Consider the following 22,334-nt stretch of genomic DNA (forward strand, 5'->3'; position numbering starts at 1 on the left):
GAATTAGCCCTTAATCCCACTAGCCCGAACAACTCTCAACTACCCATCCCACTATAGTGGGAATTTTAACAGCCAGCGTTACCAATGCTGCAGGTAAAATCTTGTCACTTGAGCTACCATAACAAGGTTGTTTCCTTCTGCAGTGCGAGGTTTTAATCCTATTGCCCGACTTCTCTTTGTATTTTGGACTTGTGGTGAAGACCTGGATTGGATTTAACAGTTTTTCTCCTGGATTTTCTGGATATCTTCGATGTGGAACGTCTTTTGGATTTGGACTCGATGGTTCCCGGTCCCGATCGTGCGTCACGGACTTTTCACCTTCTCTACCGTGCCATCGGCTTCGACATCAGCCTCGACTGCCTATGAACGACGGACTCTGGCACTCATCGCTTCTTCTTCCTGCAAAGACGGATGAGTACCTTGAGACACGATAGACATTCCGTCAGGTATGTAGGAAGGTTAATTGTGATGTCCAGACTCATTACGAGGAATGTTCCCATTGGAAGACACAAGAGAGGGATGATTACATTCGTCATCGCAAGTCTTTGGGCTAGTAACGGCGGCAGACGTCGGTCAGATTCTCGTTGCCTCAAGTGTTTCAGACTTCTGCTACAGATCAGTTGATGGATTTAGCGAGTTCAGTGGTAGTCAAACAGATAGAGGATAGGATTGCAATTAGTAAGGAAAATTCAATAGCTAGTCTTCAACATTTCTCAGATAGGGATAATAGTAGTATTAGGATGTCTAATTCTTCTTCCTTTTCAGCTCCCCTGCCTGTTCCAGAACCAGCCCTAACGGGTGCTGAGGGTAATGGCAGAACCGCAAGCCTCCAAGTGGGTAGGTCTGCCGGCCCCCCGGGTCTTGGAGCAGGCAGTGAAGGATTCCCCAACCCCTTTGTATAATATTGATAAATTTAATGTTGATAATGTTAGGATCAAGATCCAGGTGTGATAAAAGAGGATAGGTTTGGGTTTGGTAGTGAGAGGAGAAGGTTTTAAGAACCTGTGCAGGAGAACGAAGTTCTCCTGAACAGGTTCTGGTTTCGGATGTTCAGTGATTTTTGTGCTCTGACAAGAGTTTTTCTATTTCTTCTTTCGATCTGGCTCAGTCTCAAGTCAATGTTTCAGTTACGGTGGGGCAGAATCCTTCTGCTTTCGCTTCTAACTCACTTCCTACTGTTTTCTAAATCTCCTACTGTAGTTTCCCCCTTCCCTGTATTTTTCTACTCCTCCATCTAGTAAGGCGGATTATGGTGCGTCCTTTCAGCTTCTAAAGTAATTTGCGGGACCTGCAATTGGCTGTGACGGGTTATAAGACGGATGGCGGGTTTTTTTTTCGATGGGTATAGACCTTTGGCAAGAGGTTATATTTTTTTTCTTGAATGTTTTCTCTAACATTAGAGAGTATGTGACACTGTAGTGTCCAGAATTCATTTCGGATATGTTTTCAGGATTATTGAGGGGGGCCAGATTCGGTGTACCTTTTTCCTTTTTTTGTTCTAAGTTTTCTTCATTATCTGTTGCTTCATCTTCTGCTCCCACATTCTGGTACTCCCTTTTCAGTCTCCTCTTCGGCCCTTTCTTCTGCTCCGGTCTTTCCGGCGGCTTCCGCATCTTCCGTTTTCCCTCTTCCTTCGATTTTGGTTTTGAGGTAACTTTTTTATGAGTGCTATTCCTATGCCTCCCGCCTTTTCCTTCCTTAGTACAGTCTTCTCTGGTAGGAGGAGCTTCTGGACAGGCGAAACCCTGTTTCGACAGATTTTGGCTGCAGGGGTCTCTTGTTCCATCCTTCGGTATGACGCAACCCCTTGCTTCCGCTTCATGCGGCTGTCCCAATAGCATCAGGTATTTCACAGGGTTTTCCCGTCGATTCCAGTTCGGGTTTGCGCTCCGCAGTTTTGGCAGAGCGTGCGGTACCTTCTTCAAGCGGTCCGCGGCTTTCATCGCCTGCATTTTCCGTGGCGGTAACTCAGGCTAGCTTCTACCTCTTTCATTCTCTCTCCTTCATCTTCTTCCGTCCCTCTACAGCGGTTTCGTTTGCGCATCCTCCCCCAAGATTTAACAATGTTGGTTTGGCTACTCTCACTCGTCTTCCCCTTGGTAATAATGGGGAATCGGCTCCGGGTTTTATCGGTTTAGCCTTCTCTTCCCGATGGGTCCAACAATACGGATTGAGCTCCGGGTACCCGATTAGGTGTGGGTGCGCAGCATTCTGGTTAGGCTGGTCCGATTGCAGGACTCTTAATCATTGTGCGGGGCTTCGTCCAGTGCCTCCTCCTATGTCGGTCTTAGACCGTTCGGACATTGCGGAACAGGATTCTTATCCATAGGTGCCGGAGATTCTGGCGGACTTAGAATGTCCTCTTGCCAGCAGTACGATTACGGACACGGGCTTGAGTGTGTTACTTCATCGTACCCTCAAGCAAGAGCTCCAGACCTTCCGATTTTGAGGTTTTTATGACACTAAACCAGCTCCTGCCTCTTTTTCGTGTTGGCTAGTTTGGTTCGATCGGGTTAGCCAGGCTTTGGAAGAAGGGGATGTTCGCTTAGCATCGGTAGTTGTTTCTAATAGACAGCACTCTTCTCTTCTCTCTCCGAGTAGGACGATTTAAAAATTCGAGGTAATCCTTCGGCAGGTGTCAGGTTGCCCCTCAACGAATCGGTTGAGGCATTCCTGTTTGTCTCCGGCGTCGTTTCAGCTCGTAGGGACTTCTCTTAGGGAAGCAGGTGCTTGGGGGTATGTGTTGCGCAATCAGACTGAGGCTCTTGCGCATTCTTTCCGGATGCGGTTCAAGTTATTATAATGAGGGTTCTAAAGAGTGACGGCTATGTCCCTTCGGATCCGTGGCTGTTGGCAGCCTAATAAATTTATCTTGAGGGGTTTGGCTCACCAGGCGGGGCTTTGCTTCGTCTCACGATGTTTGGAGCAGGAAAGTCAAAATTTCTATCTTGGTCATCTTCCCCTCAGTATCCGGACGTTCATAAGAGGGATTGCTTAGAACACCATTAGCCTTAGCTAATTCTTGTTCAAGGATGATGACGTAGCCAGTATGACGAACATGGTTTCTTCTAACTCATGTCTCCGATGTCGATAATTATGCATCGTCGAGGATACAGTGTTGAAGTATCTGGACGATCCAGAGTGTTGAAGTATCTAGACGATCGTTTAACTGGCCTCCTCTCCAGAGGAGCTTTAAGAGCGAGGAACTCTATGGAATTCTTAACATATTCAGGTAAGTGGATTCTCTCTCTTCCTCTGAGGGTTTTCACAACCCTAGAGAGAGTCCAATCGGTCCTTCACAGATAGAAGGGTTCCGTCCAACAAGGAACGGCCATTACCAGCTTGGAGAAGCTTCTTAGGAGAATGTCTCTCTTGTCTCTCTCTCTCTCTCTCTCTCTCTCTCTCTCTCTCTCTCTCTCTCTCTCTCTCTCTCTCTTTTAATTCCAGGGTCTGCAGTGTCCGAGAAAATGTCTCTTCAGGTATGTCTCAGGAATTGCTGGGACTTCAAAACGAGAACGCTGTTATAATCGGGAGGCGTTGATTCTTGCCTGTTGGATCGGATTTTGGTAGTCAGAAATGCATCTGACAAAAAATTCTATCAACTCCCCTCTTCCTGACGTTCATCTGTCCACAGATGCCTCAGATCAAGGTTGGGAATCAACCTTTGAGGAATCCAGGCCTCAGAACGAGCCCCAATAAATCTTCGGGAAAATCAATGCTGTAAAGGAAGCCCTCAGTTGTTCTCAGTCTTAATGAGCTGACAGAGTAGTGGCTATGTTTAGCGACAGCGTAATGTGCCGTGTCGTGTCTGAAGAACTCGGAGGGGGAACAGGCTCACAGAACTCAATACTATACTATAGCACATAGTCCTGAGAGGGTGCGAAGAACAGTTAGTGTCTCTTCTTCCCCAATTTATATCGGGAGTCTCAAAGTACGGGCAGATTAGCTGGGGTCACTCTCATTCAGGTATTTGGGGGAGAGTGGACTTTGACTCTGGAAGTAATAGTCAGGTTCTCCGGAAGTGACCAGCAACTGTCGACTTATTTTGCGGTGATTAAACCATCGTCTTCGGATTATTTCTCTAATGGTATCCCCATTTCAATAGTCACCAAGGTGACTTTACAAGTTGGAATCACTTGCAAGTGTTGCCTTTCCTCCATCCGGTCTCATTAATCAAGTAATGGAGGAAATCACAGGGAGTGTCAAGACGACCTGGACTCTAATAGCTCGCCATAACACTCTTGGGCATTCGTGAACTCCTAGAGCTCTCTATGGAAGTTCCATTGTCCCTACCAATGCGAAACTACTCAGACGACCCATTCTTTCTATTATTTTCCAAACCCTTGTGTGCTGGACCTAGTTGCAAGGCAACTGTAGAGACTGCTAAACAGTCCGGACTCTGAAAACTGTGCCTAAATAGTTTTCTTTTAGATTAAGTCAGCCCAAAGCCTTACCAGGTTCAGCTAGAAATGGTATAGAATTTAGTGTCGAAAGGAAGGTCATTCCATCTCTTGACCTTCCATTGCCAAATAGCGGATTTTTCGGAAAAATCAAGAGTCTTTCATATTCGGCCATTGCTGACTAACACAACGATGAGCAGGGTAAATTTAGTTTCAGTTCCTGAAGTTTGCAGGTAGTAGGATAATCTTTTAATTCTTGTAAGATTGAACGTATTCTGTTTTTGAGAAAGAACTAGGGCAATAAGGTTTTGTGTTAAGGACTTTGATTGGAAGTATTTCAATATTTATCTTGCTTTCCCCTGCCTTAACCTATTGAAACTATAACGATTAAGACACTGAAAAGTTGCCTTTTCTTAGGCTTTAGCTTCAGCTAAAGGGTTGAGGTGAGCTTGATTTTCTAGTTTGGTTCCTATATACGGGGCTGATAATGTGATTTGTCTGTCTTCAATTTGCGGTGACGAATGAGTCTGGGCTTAAAACTCTGCTTGACTGGGACCTTAAAGTTCTTTATCTGCAAGTGTTCATTACTGGTGATCCAGCGGAGATACCTTTATGTCCAGGGTTTGCATTAAAGTCTATTTATCAAGGGTTGCGAAACTCCTTCCGCTGGAAAATAGGGGTTTGTGTCTCCTCGGGTCCTTCCTGACCGTCAGAGAATGTGATTAGTTACTTTCGGAGGGTTTCTCAGGGTTGTTCTTCGAGGAGGAAGCTCTGTATTTTCCCGACCGCACAGAATTTGGTATGTCCAATTGTCTTCCTTTTCCCAGGAATTTGTTTGGAGTCAGCTACTTGAAAGTCCGTCTTAGTGTTTACTCATTTTACCAGTTGATGTATAAAGGGGTTAAATGTGGGCAGTGAGCATGGGGTTTTGTAGGGTGAGTTCATTTAGCTGAGGGGATATTAACGCTTGGAGGGTTATTCTGGAGGAGGGGGTTTACGGGTCAAACGGTTCGCTTTGGAGTGTGACCTGTGTTTGAAGTGATGTCCGAACATGTGAATGGGGTATTTGGCTGTCAAACACATTGGGCTGGCCGAACGGTTTGAAGAAAGTCTGTTTGAGCCTGACTTTGTGGGTGAAGATTCATTGTCCACAAGTGGCCAAATGAATGTGAGAACGCGTGTGCAACATCAAACTTCAGTTTATAGTTGTAGCAGTAACAACAGTAGCTACTGAATGATGGTGAGATGTGGCTTGGTTGATGTGGGGTGGCGAAGTCTTTATCTTAGGTGAGTTCATTTAGCTGGTGGTATTCGCTTGTGGGAGGGTTATTCTCTTAGGCCGTGTTAAAGCAGTCTGCATTTGTGAGGGCGTTTATTTAGCTGATGAAGTGTTTTCGTTTGGGAAGAAATTCTTAGGTTAACCAGATAGAGGAATTAAAGATCAAGTTAGGGGTTTAGAAATGGTTAGGCAACAGTGATAATATAATCACAAGAACTTAGGTTTAACTTGTTTTTTTGTTGGGGTAGATTTTCTGATAGTTTCCCTGATGAGATGTCAAGGGGGTTCTTAGGAAGGGGGTAGTCGGAAATAAGATAGGATTTCAGCTCGTGACGATCGTTGGACCTTATCCGGAGGATCAGCGGTCGGACACTGATTGATTTCTGGGGTCCATAATGATTTGCTTGAATGAGGACATGGAGGTTGACCAAATGCAGGATCAGAGTGGTTCTGAAGAACAGTATGGGAGGTTCGACGGACTGAGACAGTATTGGACCTGACAGGCGATCAAAGTACTTGGCCATCATGTCTCATCATCAAAAGCAACAATTGATAAGGTGTGTTTAACTAGATGGTATCCTTGCATCAGAGTACTGACCTGACTCGATGAAGGTGTATCCAACAGGTGTTTTCACTGAAACCATTGATTGATATGTGTCTGTTGGTAAATGATCGTTTTGGAGCATTGGTGAGCTACCATCTTGTGGTTGTCAAAGAGAGAGATTGTATGTGCCTGGGTTGATCAAGATTTGTCTAAATGTTGCTGTCACGTGTGAAGATTGTCAGGGAGTGTATTGGGAAATATCAGAGTGTAATATGAAGTTTTCAGTCTTAAACTAAGATGAAATATTACCTGAGATGGTTGAATTGATTGCGTGTCATTCCCACATCAATTTTGACCAATAAAGCATGTGGGAAAATTGTGATGGTGGATCACATGAGTGTCAGTTTGCCAACCGTTTGTTATCAAGGATAAAAGGAGTGACAAGATTTTACCTGAATGGTAGTAACGCTGGCTGTTAAAATTGCACTATAGTGGGATGGGTAGGCCTGTGAGAGTTGTTGGGCTGAGTGGGACAATGGGCCTGAGTTTGTGGGGTGTTCAGGTTGAGTAATGTTGAGGCAGTATTAGTTTTATTATGAAAACTTCATATATTACAAAACCAACAAACACATTATGTTATAAGGAGAAGTTTAAAACTTTACTACCTTTTGCTAATGTAGCTAAATCTTAATTTAAATGTTTACCTGTTTCTGAATGCAAACAGAATGTATTACAAAACCAACAAGACACTTTAAGGTTTCTCCTTCAGAAAAATTCATAGTGTTAGACTTTGAGCTGGGGTGCATAAAATAAATATTGATATCAAATTGGGTATAATAAAAAGGATGAATGATATAAAAGGTTTAGTAAAGAAATAAGAAAGATTTATTGTTTAAATTACAAAAATTTGATGATATTGAGAATCAGCCAGACAACAAGCACATTTTTATGCAGATGAGTGCATTCAGACTATTTGAAAATGGTGCCAGACTAAGATTTTGGATTTAGACCAGGCTGGTTGTGTTATGTTTTAGGTAAAACTGCATTGGTCTGGTGCATTCAGGCAATGGTGCATTTTGTCTAGTTTCCCATGATGGAGGCTCTGGCTTACATATGTTCGGGAAAATACAAATTTCTTCTGAAACTTAATATATTTATGCATAGCAGTTGGTTTAATCAGTTTTGTACTGGAGGACAAACCATTGGTGTTTATGTGGTGTATTCCTCAGTGCAAGCTGGAGGGAAGTTGTTAAAGGAAGTGAAATGAACAGGAAGGAGTCCCCACTTAACTTGTGTAATAATACTTTTTCTTTGGATGTGGTGGACAACAGATTGATGCACTCAGCAATACTTGAGTTGATTGAAGAAACTTCTTCCCCTACATTTGTACATTTGATATATGTTTCTTGTTTTTGCCATGGATGTAGACAAAAATTATCAACGTGGTGTGAAGGATGTGGTGGACAACAGGCATGTGATTGCACTATGGATGAGTTGATTGAAGAAACTTCTGGACTCTTACTTTTGAATAGTTGAATGGGTTTCTGGTTTTGAATTTGGAGAGAAAAAAATTATCAACAGAGGTGTGAAGATGAATGTAGGTGGGTGAGATGCTTCAGCTGGATGGATCCCCACCCCTTTTGTTTGTTCTGGAATGGGGTGGACTGAGGGTTGATGAAGTTTGTTCCCTTTGAGAAGGAAGAGTTTGGAAGAGAATGCAGTTGTTAGTTTATTTGTGGGGGAATACTCCACTTGTGACACTGCCAGATCTTTTCAGTGTTTCTTCCTGGATATAAAATCTCTCCTAGTGTGTGTAATGCTTGTTCTTCTTTATGTAGTGGGGAGTAATATGGAGGAATGAGGTTATTGCATTTGACGACGTCTTGTGAGAGAGAGAGAGAGAGAGAGAGAGAGAGAGAGAGAACGAACAACGAGCGAGAGAGTAATTGAGAATGAATTATGTCGTTAGAGAATTATGTTAGGTTTTTCTTTTGTTTACGTTTTGATTGTCCGTGAGGTTTCGTGTTTCGTTGTTTTGGGAGTGCGCGGAACTGTGTTTTTTTTCGGATGATCGTGACCGGATAGCGGGAGTCTTGACAGAGATATTGTGCTGGAAGGACGGTTTTTCCGGTAGTTGATCGGAGTTTTGGTTGCTTTTTTTTTTTTTTTGTTCAGTTTGTGTGATTTGGCATTTGGAGGCTTTGTGGTTGGAGTGTTTGTACTTGGGCGTGTTTTGGGTTTTGTGCTGTGTTGGTTGCGTGATCGGTGTCGTGTGATAGCCTGGTTGTTTTTTCTGCTGTGTTCCGAGTGAGTTGAGTTTGAGTCTTCGTGGTTGAGTGTTTTTGAGTCTTGTTTTGGGTCGTGTTTGTGTACTGGTTGGTTTGTTGTTTTCTTGGTTGTGGACTGTTGTTGTTTTCGTTGGCATTATCGTGGACTTGTGGTGACTTGACCTCCTTCTGCTTTGGTGAATTCGTAGGCCTAGCCTAGTTGAGTGTATGTGCTGTTTTTTTTGTTAGTGTGAGTGTGTGGTTGTGAAATCCCGCCACAGCTTGAGAAAGCCCATAAGACTGAGTGAGCACTTTCTCCAAGGGTTTGTGGTAGTGATGAGACTCACCTGTCAGTGGTATGTCTGCGGTAGGTAGGGTTGGCAGAGGGCAAACTTCATCTGCACATCAAGGCTTCAGAAATGCAAGAGGCATTTAGCCTTGCGACCATTCCAAAGATGTTTGTTGGGTCACGTGGTAGCTCTGATGAACAACAACACGGCATTGGTGGCATGTGTCAATGAGCAGGGGGGAAACAGTTTCTCTTTGCCTGTCAGTTGACAAGTCAGATGCCAAAAATGGCAATTTGCCACAGTATTGAGCTGTCAGCCAGGTATCTTCAAAGGAAGGAGGAATGTGGTGGCAGATCTGCTCAGCCGATAGAGTTGAGGGGTAGCACACCCTTGTGTGGTGGAAAGGTGGTTTGAGATATGGGGAACACCAGTGATCAACCAGTTTTTCACACAGCTAAACAGGAAGCTCCTGGGGCTCTGTTCTCCCTTACCAGATCCCAAGGTTGTGGTGAAAGATGCCTTCCAACAACCTGGACTTATAAACCCTTTCAGTCAGTTTTGCCAAGTGATCATTTGAATGATGATCACAATAGGATTCAAAATGACCCTAGTGGTGCCTTGTTGGCTCTGTGCCGAGTGGTTTCCTGATCTACTAGCACTCTTGGCTGAGGCCCCAAGAGAGATTCTACTGTGTCTCCCCCTCTTGTCAGCCATATGTGCAGAGATATCATTAAACAGTACAATCCCTCAAGCTGTATACTTGGAAGTTATGCAAGAGGTTTTTCTTGCAGGACTGTGCAGAGTCAGGGTACCTCAAACAATCCTCAACTAACTTGTACCAAGGAAAGTGGGCCATCTTCTGTGGTTGGTGTTGTAAAAAGCTTCTTTCTCCAGTAAGAGCTTCTGTTCAGCAGGTGGCAGATTTCCTCATCTACCTTGGTCAAGACACATTCCTCTATGTCTCAGTGATGAAAAGCTGTTACTTAGCCTTTAACCAGGTCTTGAGACTAAAGGATATGGATCTCTATATCTTTGCAGAGTTATCCGTGTTCATGAGGAACTTTGAACAGTCTTAATCGCTTTTGGATATGTGTCCTCCTAAATGGCATGTGACTCTCATTGTCCGCAGCCTAATTCAGGCACTGTGTGAGCCCTTGGGGGTGGTAGGCTTGTTGTATCTACTCTGGTACTCAGAGGGTTGTGAGTTGGTTGTTCTTGTTTGTCTGTGAACGTATGACAGCTCAGAACCTGTCAGTTTGTGACAAGAGATATGAGAGTTTCTTGATTCCCTCTCTTCAGAACTTTTTGTGCATTGAGCAAGCCTTAAGGAATTATCTAAATAGAACCAGCGCCAATTACTTTTTGTTCATACTTACAAGCATAAAAAGGTTTCCAGGAACACCATTTGTTTCTAGCTTTCTTGAGTGATCGAATGAGCTTATGGCTCCTCAAGTGAGGTTGATAGCTGTTTATAGTTCAGGGGAAAGCTCATAAAGTTAGGACCATGGGACTGTATGTGGTATTGAGGACTACCTTTACCCCATTCAGGCTGAAGGAAGTTGCCCACAAGTCCCTTGACACCTTCTCCTAGAAATCTGTGGTGGTTACTCAGCAAGTGTAGCCATTCAAGCTCCTTTTGGATAGAAAAGTATCTCACCCAAGTTCTTGGTGAGTGCTTGAGTGAATGATGGAGAGACTGTTTTTCTTCCTTCCTTATTTCTCCCTCTGCAAGGCAGTAGCTCAAGCCAAGTACAGATGCAGGTATGCTACATAATCAAGAATTAAGTCTTAGAGCTTCAGCTGTTAAGATGTGACTCTCTCTGAGCTCCCCTTTAACAAGGAAGTGCCAGTGGAAAAACTGTTACGTAATCCATTACTCTTGTTGACTAGATTGACCTACCTTTGGTTATATGTCACCCCATGTAGGGTCACACTTAATTCTCCAAGAATTTTCCTTTATTCAGCCAGATTCCAGGCACTTCTCACTCAGGCCAAGGCCCTGTCGATCTGTCACCCACATTCCAAATCAAATAGTAGGTTTAAAGAGTTATCATTTCCTTGCTTACCTTATGACTGGGAATGTGACAGCACATTAAAGACAGTGGGTTGTATTTTCAGAGGAATAAATAAAATACTTTTAAAGTAATTTCTTAGGTACACAAACGAGAGCATCGTATCATAATCCCACTTCAGCCCACCCACTAGTCCCTGATAACAAAGGAAAAAGTTCTAGGTGATGGTAAGAGAGTGAGGTGGGGATTCTGCTACTCTCCCCTCTTACCACCAGTTAACTATGATACCAGCTTGTGCTGAGGAAATGGTTTGTATACTTAGAAAAAATACTATATGAATTTAAAAATTTGGTAGAATGCTAATTCTGTGGAGTAGATTGTGCAGCATAGAAATAATTTACGTAACATTTTGAATTTGCTTTGGTAAAAGTTTCTCATGATAATTGGGGTATAATCAGGAGAGGTCTCTTTAGTATGTTTTCCTGCAGTTCTATTAGTTGTAAGAGTAGTTTTAAGAATTACCTGTAATGGTATATCTTTGCAAAATGTTAATCATGCATTAACTAGATTAGTTGTAAGGTTAGTTCTAATAATTACTGGTGATGTCTTTTGTGAAATATTGTACATTAACTGATAAGTATATTTATTTTTATCAGGAATTTTTGAAAGATGCGCTTCAACCTACAAGTCCAAGGAAAGCATCTTCAAAAAACAGAGAAGCTCTGAAAGTCATCCATCAGAACACCTTAGTTAATGTAGATATAATTCCTTCTCCTTCTAAATCTTCTGATACTTCAAACGAAAGATTAAATAATTGTGGTAAATTCTTCAGCGATGATAAAGGAAAAGATATTGAGAGAGATGAATCTACTGTCAAAGAGCAAAAAACTGATGAAGCTGGCTTGAACAGTAATTTTGAATTAGATGACTTTTTTGACAACATTGACACAGATAATGATTTTTGTGTGGAATCCCTTCAGAATACTCCTCCTGATTCAGAATTTGCTAGAATTTCCAAACAGCAGCTAGATAATCTAGAGCAATGCAAAGAAAAATATAATGGGGAGTCATCATCATCATCTGGAGATTTTGGAGTGAGAATTTTACAAAGTTTACAAGTGCATAAGCAACTTAGTAAATCAAAAAATAGTGAAAGTGGTTCCAAGCAATCTTTAGCAAGAAATGTGGAATTAGAACCAGCTAGTGCTTCAGGTACAGAAAACAGAAAAAGAACATACCCAGATGATTCAAGTGCTGAGAATTTTAATGGTGTCATTAAAAGAAAAGTAACTTCACTGGTTAGTGAGACCAAGGGCTCAGAATCAGAGAAAAATGTTAGGGATAATTGTTCGTTCTTGACTCCTTTAAAATCAGGACAAACATCTATGAAAAAATCTGTATCTCCAGGGGGTCCAGTTATACAGAGGAGAAAATTCCCTGGACCTGCAGGTCTTTTACCTCAGGTGGTTGGTGTAAGTTTGAGATTTCTGTTATTGCAAGCTTAGTTTTATCTCTGTGCCTACATTTAATTTAATTGTACTGTACTGTATTTTTGTACATGCAACTTACCCATCAGATATATACTTAGCTATAGTCTCCGACGTTCCCGACAGAAATTCAAATTTCGCGGCACACGCGACAGGTAGGTCAGGTGATCTACCATACCCGCCGCTGGGTTGCGGGAATAGGAACCATTCCCATTTTCTAATCAGATTTTCTCTGTCGCTGGTTCCGGCAACATCTGTTGTTGGTTCCTTCTGCTTAGACTTTCATTTTTCGCTTGCTGGGGATTATTTTGGACTGACCTTTAGTGACGTATTGGATCTTTGGCTTGGCATACGCTTTTGTGGATTGATTTTGATTTTGGCTTTGGTATTTTCTGTAAGAATGTCTGATCAGAGTGTTGCACCTGTGTTTCGTGTGTGTGTTAGGTCTGATTGTAAGGTGAGACTACCGAAAGCTTCGGTAGATCCTCATACTGTGTGTTCGAGGTGTAGGGGGAATGATTGCTCTATTGAGAACACTTGTGTTGAATGTGAGAATCTCACTGATCTGGAATGGAAGGCTTTGAACTCTTATGTACGCAAGTTGGAGAAGGATAGAGTTAGGAAGGCTTCTTCTAGAAGCTCAAGTAGGTCTCTTTCTAAGGAGGTAGAATTAGAACCTAACACTCTTCCAGATTCGCCTGTCACTCCAGTTGTTTCAGCTCCTTCATCCTTCGTCGAACCTGTGGATTCGTCGTCGGAGATGGCTGCAATGAAGGCTACGATCCGCAAGATGCAGTTGCAGATGCGTGCTTTGGAGGAAAAGAAAGTGAGAAGTGATAGTGATGTGTGTAGTGTCCCCAGTGTAGTGGAGGGGGCGTCTGACCGGCTCCGCATCGCTCCTAGGCCTAGACCTCTTCCAAACTCCCAGACCCAGTGGAGGAGGAATGTCGACAGCCGCAAGGGGGATGAAGAGCGCTCCCAACGGTCAGGCGTCCCTTCGGCAGCGCCTGTTGACGCGCCCCAGGCTGCCTTAGATCGCCGTGAAAAGGGATCTTGAAGAAGTGTTTCTCTTCTGCTTCTTCTTCACCTAAGCGTGGTTGGAGTTCGGCTGAGGAGTCGCGCCCTTTGAAGAGGACTTGGAAGGCTCCTAGAGGAGACGCATTGGACTCTAGCCCTGAGCGCTTCCTGAAGGTTCTCCTGTGGCAAAGAAGAGAACTCGAAGATCTCCTCCTCTTCTTCTGGTGGTCAGGAGTCCACCAAGCAGATCCTGGTGGGCCTCCAGACTCAGCTCGCTGCTCTTGCTGGCTCTTTATCAAAGAGCTCTTCTCGTCGGAAGGATGCCTCTCTTCCGATCAAGTCCTCCAAGAGACACTCTTCTCCCAGCAAGTCGTCTTCTGTGAAGCGTTCTTCTCCTGTTAAGCGCCCCTCCAGCAGCAGGCGCTCCTCTCCTTCCAGGCTCTCCTCTCCTGGTAGGCGCTCCTCTCCTTCCAGGCGCTCCTCTCCTGGTAGGCGCTCCTCTCCTTGTAGGCGCTCCTCTCCTGTTAGGCGCCCGCTCTCTGGTAGGCGCTCCTCTCCTTGGCGCTTCTCTCCTAGGCGCTCTTCGTCGGCGGATAGCGCCTCTCCACCAGGGCGCCGCGCCCTCGCCGCCGTCGGTCTTCTCCTGTTGGAGATGCTTTCTCCCCAGTCAAACGCTCTGCTCGTCAGTCTCGTTCTTCGCCTCGTAGAAGTTCCTCTCCAGCCTCCCTCTCTTCTGTTAGGCGCCCCTCTCCCAGCAAGGGCTCCTCTTCCGTTCGAGCCTCTTCTCCTGTCAGGCGCCAGTCATTTAGCAGGCGCTTCTCTCCGGATCGTCGTTCTCCAGTGGACAAAGGCTCCTCTCCTTCTAGGCGCTCTTCTTCTGGCAAGTGCCCTTCTACTTCCAGACGTTCTCCTCCTCCTTCTGGCCTGGAGGCGTTATCGGAGGACGAATCTCCCAAGGATATCACCGTTTCTGATTACAAGAGGTTGACAGCTTTACTGGTTCAGGAGTTTGGAGATTCCCTTTGCCTGCCTCTCCTCCTTCTCCTGGTTCCATGCTTTGACAGCACCAAGGCCTCTAGACCCTCTTCCTCTTTGGTTAAAATGCGTCCTCGATCTCGATGAAGAAAGCGCCTTTAAAGGCTTCGGAGAGTGGCTCTCTTCTAAGAAGGATGCCGCAAGACTGTCTTCTCCTTGCCTCCCTCTGAGGCTTTCGGGCAGAGCAGGAATGTGGTATGAGACCAAGGAACCGATGGGGTTAGCCCTCCCCATCATCGGCTGGCTCAGACTTCTCTTCTGGTGGATTCTTCCAGAAGACTCTCCCTTAATTCGGCCAATGCTTCTTGGGGACTTTGTGAATTGGATCATTTCCTCAAGGGCCTTTTTAGAGTGCTGGAAGTTTTTAACTTTATGGACTGGTCTCTAGGGGCCTTAGCTAAGAGGAGTCTTGAAGAGGACTCAGTCAGTATGGAGGACCTCAGCAGTGTTTTGTCTTGCTTGGACAAAGCTGTTAGGACGGCTCTATGGAGATCGCTGCCTGTTCGGCACTGGCCTGCTGAAGAAGAGGTCAGTCTTCAGTCTTTCCTCTCCAAATCTGTTTCTCCTCTCCAGAGGTCTTCCCTCTTATTTGCTCCTCTGTCTAGCCATCTTTTCCTCAAAATGTGAAGGAGGTCTCTCGTTCTTTGTCTGAGAAAGCTTCTCAGGATCTGCTGGCCCAGTCGTCTAAGAGGATGAGACCTACTGCTCCCTTTGCTAAGAAGGAGAAGGCCCCTTTCAGGAGCCCTTTCGAGGATCCAGGTCTATCAGGAGCAAAAGGCCTGAAAGAAGATCTAGACCTTCAGGACTCCCTACCAGGAAGTCCAAATGAGAAGCAAGTCCTCCAGACTCCAGTGGGTGCCAGACTTCTACAAGTTCGCCGAGCCTGGGCACAGAAGGGGGCGGACGAATGGTCCCTCTCCATCTTGAGGAAGGGTTACCTCATTCCCTTCATCTCGAAACCTCCTTGACAACAACTCCGAGGGAGTTATCGGCCAGATACAAGGATCCCATCAAGAACCAAGCCCTTCTGCTAGCCGTGGAACAAATGCTAGAAAAGGCTGCCATAGAACCGGTTCAAGATCTTCACTTCCCGGGATTTTACAACCGGCTTTTCTAGTGCCAAAATCTTCGGGAGGGTGGAGACCGGTCTTGGATGTGAGCTCCCTGAACTCGTTCATCATCAAGAAAAAGTTCTCTATGGAGACTGACGCGTCCTCGGTTCTGTCGTCACTTCGTCAAGGAGATTGGATGGTGTCCCTGGACCTTCAGGATGCTTACTTCCACGTTCCCATCCATCCCTCCTCCAGGAAGTTCCTAAGGTTCATGGTAGGCGGCAGAACTTTTTCAGTTCAGGGCTCTGTGCTTCGGACTTTCCACAGCTCCCCAAGTGTTCACGACCATTCTCAGGAATGTAGCTCACTGGTTGCATTTGGAGGGGGGTGAGGATTTCATTGTATCTCGACGACTGGCTAATTCGGTCCAATCGGAAAACCGTTGTCTGGAGGACCTTTCTCGATCACTTTAAATCTGGTCCAGTCTCTAGGACTTCTTGTGAACCTCGAGAAGTCTCAGATGATTCCTCAGCAGGAAATTGTCTACCTGGGGATTCGGATGGATTCTCGGGGTTTTCTAGCGTTTCCATCCCTGGAAAGAAGGGAACGCTGCCTTCAAAAGGTGACAGACTTTCTAGAGAAAGACAGATGTTCGGCGAGGAATGGATGAGTCTGCTGGGGACCATTTCCTCGCTGGAACAGTTCGTTTCTCTAGGAAAACTTCACCTAAGACCTCTACAGTTCTTCCTGAAAGAATCTTGGGATCGGAAGTCCCAAGACTTGTCGGACTCCTTTCAGATCTCATATCAAGTAAAGGAACATCTCAACTTGGTGGTTAGACCCCAGAAACTGGGTCTAGGAATTCTCTGCAACCGCCGAACCCTCGCCTAGTGTTGTTCTCAGACGCGTCGGAGTCGGGTTGGGGAGCAACACTAGGCTCGGAAGAAGTGTCAGGCACCTGGGACAGATCAGAGGTCCTGGCACATCAACATGGAGCAGCTAGTAGCCATTCATCTAGCGCTCGCCCGATTCGAACTTCTGGTCAAGGGGTCAGTAGTTCTTGTCAATTCAGACAACACCACAGCCCTGGCTTATATCAGGAAGCAAGGAGGGACTCATTCCTTCTCCCTGTACGTCGCAGCAAGGAGCCTTCTGTTATGGGCGGGGGAGAGAAACATCGTTCTCATCACCAGATTTGTTCAGGGAGAAAGGAATGTGAGAGCGGATCTGCTCAGCAGGAAAGACCAGGTTCTTCCCACGGAATGGTCTCTTCATCAAGAGGTTTGCGAAAGGCTGTGGTTCCTGTGGGGAGACCTCATATCGACCTCTTGCCACCCATTGGAACAAGAGATTGGAGAACTACTGCTCCCCAATCTCGGACCCCAGAGCAGTAGCAATAGACGGCCTTCTCCTAGATTGGGAGGGTTAGACGGCTATGCTTTTCCCCATTCAAGATTCTAGGAGAGGTGATAAGAAAGTTCGTTTCTTCAAAGGGCACCAAGCTCACCCTGATCGCTCCCTTTTGGCCATCCCAAGGGACTGGTTCACAGAGGTACTGGAATGGATGATAGATTTTTCCAGGTCGCTGCCCTCTCAGGAGCGATCTTCTCAAACAGCCCCACTTCAACAGATATCACAAGAACCTTCCCGCTCTAAACCTAACTGCCTTCAGACTGTCGAAGGACTGGTTAGAGCGAAGGGTTTTTCGCGCAAGGCTGCGAGGGCTATCGCCAGAGCCAGAAGATCTTCTACCTTGCGCCTCTACCAGTCGAAGTGGGAAGTCTTTAGAGATGGTGTCGAACTAAGAAAGTGTCCTCTTCCAGTACCTCTGTAATGGAATATTGGATTTCTTTCTTTATCTAAGGGAGCAGTGTAACCTGGCGGTTTCCACCATCAAGGGATATAGGAGCATGCTGTCCTCAGTTTTTAGACACAGAGGTCTTAACATCTCCGATAATAAAGACCTTCACGACCTTATAAGGTCTTTTGAGACTTCTAAAAACAAGTCCCTAGACCTCCCAGCTGGAATTTGGACGTGGTCTTAAAATTCTTAATGTCTGATAAATTTGAGCCTCCTCATCTGCTTCTTTCAGGGATTTAACCAGGAAATCGTTGTTTCTTTTGCTCTTGCTTCTGCCAAAAGATTGAGTGAATTACAGGCTTTGGAAGGTTCTGTTGGTTTTAAGAAGGACTCTGCAATCTGCTCCTTTCAGCCTTCTTCTTAGCAAAGAACGAGAACCCTTCAAAACCTTGGCCTAGGAGTTTTGAGGTCAAGGGACTCTCCGCTATTTCAGGACAGGAGCTGGAGCACACTCTCTGTCCAGTAAGAAGCCTTAGATATTATCTGGAGAAAAAGAAACAGCTCGGAGGTAACACTGAAAGTCTTTGGTGCTCTGTCAGGGATCCTTCAAGAGCAATTTCTAAGAATGCGCCCAGGCTTTCTTCATTAAGGATGTTATCAAGGAGGCTCATCTTTCCTGCAAAGATGAACATTTACAGCTCCTAAGAGTGAATGCTCATGAGGTGAGAGCCATTGCTACTTCTCTGGCTTTCCACAAGTCTTGTCCCTCCAGTCTATTATGGACTCTACGTACTGGAGATGTAACTCAGTGTTTGCTTCTCATTATTTGAGAGATGTTCGTGTTACGTATGAGAAGTGCTTCTCTCTAGGAGCTTACGTATCCGCGGATTCGGTGCTGGGTCAAGGAGCTGAAGCTAATCCTTTTTAGTCTAGTTTTTTGGTTGTTGCTTTTAATGATTTGTTGTGTTTTTTATGGTCGGCTGGAAGAGAGTGTTGAGGGACTCTCTCTTTCATCTCGTATCACTAACAAGGTTAGGCTTGGTCAGGTGGTCGGGTTTGGTTGTTAGCTCCTTGTAGTTTTTATTACCTAGCTCTGTCATGTAAGAGGGATAGCCCCCATTGATATGATTCAGGTAGAGGGCTCTGTCTTGTAAGTGGGTTAATCCCCATTGACACGATCCATAACAGGCTCTGTCATGTAAGTGGGTCTTTCCCCATTGATATGATCCAGAAGGGCTGTCAGTCATAGGTCACTTCCTCGCTGAAGCTCTTGAGGCATGCAGACTCATAGACAGTATCCATGAAGTCTTCTGCCCAATCAGGTAAGAACCATGGTTTTTGTTTTTCCTACAACATATGTTGTTTCCCATTTTTTAGTTATTAGCTGTCTCTTGCCCTCCTCCAAGGGTGCCAATCAGCTAAGTATATATCTGACAGGTAAGTTGCATGTACAAAAATGATATTTTTATGATAAAATAAAGTTTTGTACATACTTACCCGGCAGATATATACGATTAATGGCCCTCCCAGCCTCCCCTCAGGAGACAGGTGGAAGAGAAAATCTGATTAGAAAACGGGAATGGTTCCTATTCCCGCCACCCAGCGGCGGGTATGGTAGATCACCTGACCTACCTGTCGCGTGTGCCGTGAAATTTGAATTTCTGTCGGGAACGTCGGAGACTATAGCTAAGTATATATCTGTCGGGTAAGTATGTACAAAACTTTATTTTATCATAAAAATATCATATTTATTACTTTTATATTAATTGCAAAAGCTACTTGATCCATGCTTACATTTCATGTAATAGTACTATACTGTGTATATTTATTGCAAGAGTCACTTGAACTGTTTAATATACTATACATATTATTTTCTAGCAAATTGTTTCTATGGAAATAAAAATCATAACCTTTTATGTAGAAATATCCTTCAGTGTGGGCAGAAGATGGTCATTGAACTTAATAGTAAGGTAGTTAACTGGTGGTTATCACCTTGTGCAGATATTATACTTTGCTCTCCCTGTCAGTTGAGCTTGAGTATTTCTTTGTTGTTGTTTAGTTGTTTACGTTTGCTTTTTCAGTATGGGGAAAAGATGAGCATAAAGGCATTGTGAGGCAAAGGGCTGTTTGGTTGGATGCTTCATGTCACCTGTGGGTAATGATCTGCACAGATATTTGTATTCCTCTCCCCTTGTAAGGGGTGCATTGGTTGGTCTCCCTCCTAGTGAGAGAAGTTTAGTAGGGGGAAGAAGGTTAGGAAATATTTGCCTGTCACCTTGGGAGGGATTACTCTTCCATTGGCTCCATGAAACCCTTCCAGATCTGTGTAACTTGCTAAGAACACTATTTTCTTGTGATTTCTGTTGTTGATTTTTGTGTATTCCATGATAATTTGAAGTTCCACAAATGTATAAACTCCTCTGCTCAAGGGATTAACCTTAATTTGTTTCCCTGACAGCCCAAAGCCTCATCTTTCATATGGGATGAATTGTATGGCAGGAGCTGGAATCTGTCATTGAAAGCTTGTTAACAAGGTACGTTATTATTGGGAGGTAGGTGATGGGGGTGGTTACCCCCCCCACCAACTATCTTATCTGCTTTTCCCTCACCTGCTATAGGGAACACATATCTGCTGCTGTAGGTCTTTTTTTTTAATATGGCATTTAAATTATCTGTGATTGTTGGATGAGCTTTGATTATGCTGTGGCCTCTTGTTTGATTTTCATTGTGATTGGTGTTATAGAGATAATGATGGAAGGCTATCCCAGCATAGATGCCCAGGGGTGTCCGGACCGTTCGTTACTGGACCGTTTGTACCCGGACATTTCGTTACCGGACATTACGCTACGGGACAGTTCGTTACTAGGACCCTTCGCTACCAGGCCATTACGCTACCAAAAGGTCAAAGTTTTGTCTACTATTATTTTTGTAATTAAATGTTGATCACCTTGTTAAAGTAGTTCCTAACTTGAAATACTGAATAGTTGTTAACATAATTACTATTATACATCTTACCTTGGTACTTAAATACTGGATACTATTATACATTTTACTTTGTTACTGTAACTAAACCAACGTATTTAATTTGCTAAGTATCTCTTTTTTAAAAGTGACTGAACCCTTAGTCAAGATGCCCAGGACGATTGAATCCAGAAGAAAACAAATCAAGTTGGTGGGTGATTTGAATTACATATACTGTAAGCAGAAGGAAAATAGTGATGGGACAAAACAATATTGGATGTGTGAAAATCGGACGTGTAAAGCAAGAGTGCACACAAACGTTGATGAGGATAATTATGTAATAATAAAGGAAGTCGGTGAACACAATCATACTACCACAGCTTCTTCTGTAAGTGCAAAATGTGCAAGCAATCAAATCAAAGATAAAGCTCTTGGAACCCAGGACTCTTCACGTACTTTGATTGCGACTGAATTAAAGAATTTACATGAATGTGCCATAGCTGAACTTCCTTGTCCATCAAATATAAGTCGTAATATACGCCGATGGAGGCAAAAGGAAAATAAATCTCCTCCAGTTCCACAAGTAAGGCATGGTTATCTGATTCCTGAAGACTACGCCAAACTGAGTACTGGGTCATTATTTCTGCAATACGACAGTGGCGAAGACGATCTCGAAAGGATTTTGGTATTTGCATCTGCAGATGGATTAAGTGATTTGAAAAAGTTTAAAGTATGGGCAGGTGATGGAACATTCAAATGTTGTCCAATTATATACTATCAGTTATATACGTTGCATATGCAAACTAAAGACATAAGTATTCCCCGACTTTTTGCACTACTACCTGATAAAACCGAAGCCACTTACAAGCGCCTTTTTTCTGTAATTAAAGACCTCGTACAAAATCATGAGCCAGATCGCATTGTGGTTGATTTTGAAAAGGCTGTCATTAATTCACTGAAGGCTGTTTTTCAAGAAACAGAAGTTAGCTGTTGTTTATTTCATTTATCTCAGAATGTTTACAAACATACAGTTCAACAGTTCAAGCAGGGTACAAGGAACGATATCATCAAGACGACGAATTTAGTTTAAAAGTGCGCTGTTTCCCAGCACTGGCATTTTTACTGCCAAATGACGTTCTTTTTGGTGGTGAACGAGGCCGGGGATCAAGGAGAAGACGACTAGAACCCCTGTTTCCTATACAGTTGTGGAATGTGTATCAGAGGACAGTCAATGAAATGCCCAGGACAAATAACAACTTAGAGGGTTTTCATAGCTCTCTTAGAACTTCAGTTACAAGCTCACATCCAAATATATGGAAATTGATTGATGCCTTGAAAAACGAAGAAGGACTAGCGAGAACAAAAATCATACAAGTAAATTGCGGCAATCTACCTTCAAAGAAAAGAAAGTATAAGAACTCTGAGCAGAGGGTTCTTAATGTTATTAGTCGCTACAACCCCGAATGTAAAATGGATTTTCTTCGAGCTATTGCTCATAATTTGAAGCTATATTAATAAAAACTTTCTTTTTATTTTATAATACATGACTAAACTAATATATGACCAAACTAGTACAGTAAATATTTTTAATATTTCAATTTTATAATAAATATATAGAATTACTATTGTATTATTATATATAACAAAAATGACAAACTATTATTATTATTATTATTATTATTATTATTATTATTATTATTATCCAATTAAAAAATATGAGCTCACAACAAATCTAAAAAAAAAAAAAGCTCTTGGTAGCGTAATGGCCTGGTAGTGAAGGGTCCTAGTAACGAACTGTCCTGTAGCAAAATGTCCGGTAACGAAGTGTCCGGGGACGAACGGTCCAGTAACGAACGGTCCTAGCACCATGCCCAGGTTAGAGGGGAATGTACGAATACTTTGCTGTCCCTCACCGTTGGATTCTTTTATTTTTTTCCAAGAGCCACAGTTTTTTTTTTTTTTCAGACTTTACTTATTGATGGTGTCCATCACAGTAGGAGAAGTCTGGAATGGAACCAGACACAAGAAGGCCAAAAGTAGTTGCCAGCATTGTTAAATTATAGTACACCATCCTTAATTTTAACTCAGGCCCCTTTTTGTTTTTTAGTAATTTTCAGTCTTGGTCCCCTGCTTTTCCTGTGGGATCTGTTCTGGCCTGTTCTTCTCAGGCTTCTGTGGGAACATTTAAG

The 22,334-nt window shown here is 43.7% G+C and overlaps 1 protein-coding gene across 1 annotated transcript in view; it reads left to right on the forward strand.

The window, feature by feature from the left end:
- The window catches only part of LOC136856545 (uncharacterized), a 57,725-nt gene that overhangs the window by 2,047 nt on the left and 33,344 nt on the right, over positions 1-22,334 (forward strand). The window contains exon 2 of the mRNA XM_067134385.1: positions 11,449-12,264. Within this exon, the coding sequence (XP_066990486.1) occupies positions 11,449-12,264 (816 nt within the window). The remainder of the gene's footprint in view (positions 1-11,448; positions 12,265-22,334) is intronic.

Source organism: Macrobrachium rosenbergii, chromosome 36 (genome assembly GCF_040412425.1).
Source record: "Macrobrachium rosenbergii isolate ZJJX-2024 chromosome 36, ASM4041242v1, whole genome shotgun sequence".
NCBI lineage: Eukaryota > Metazoa > Arthropoda > Malacostraca > Decapoda > Palaemonidae > Macrobrachium > Macrobrachium rosenbergii.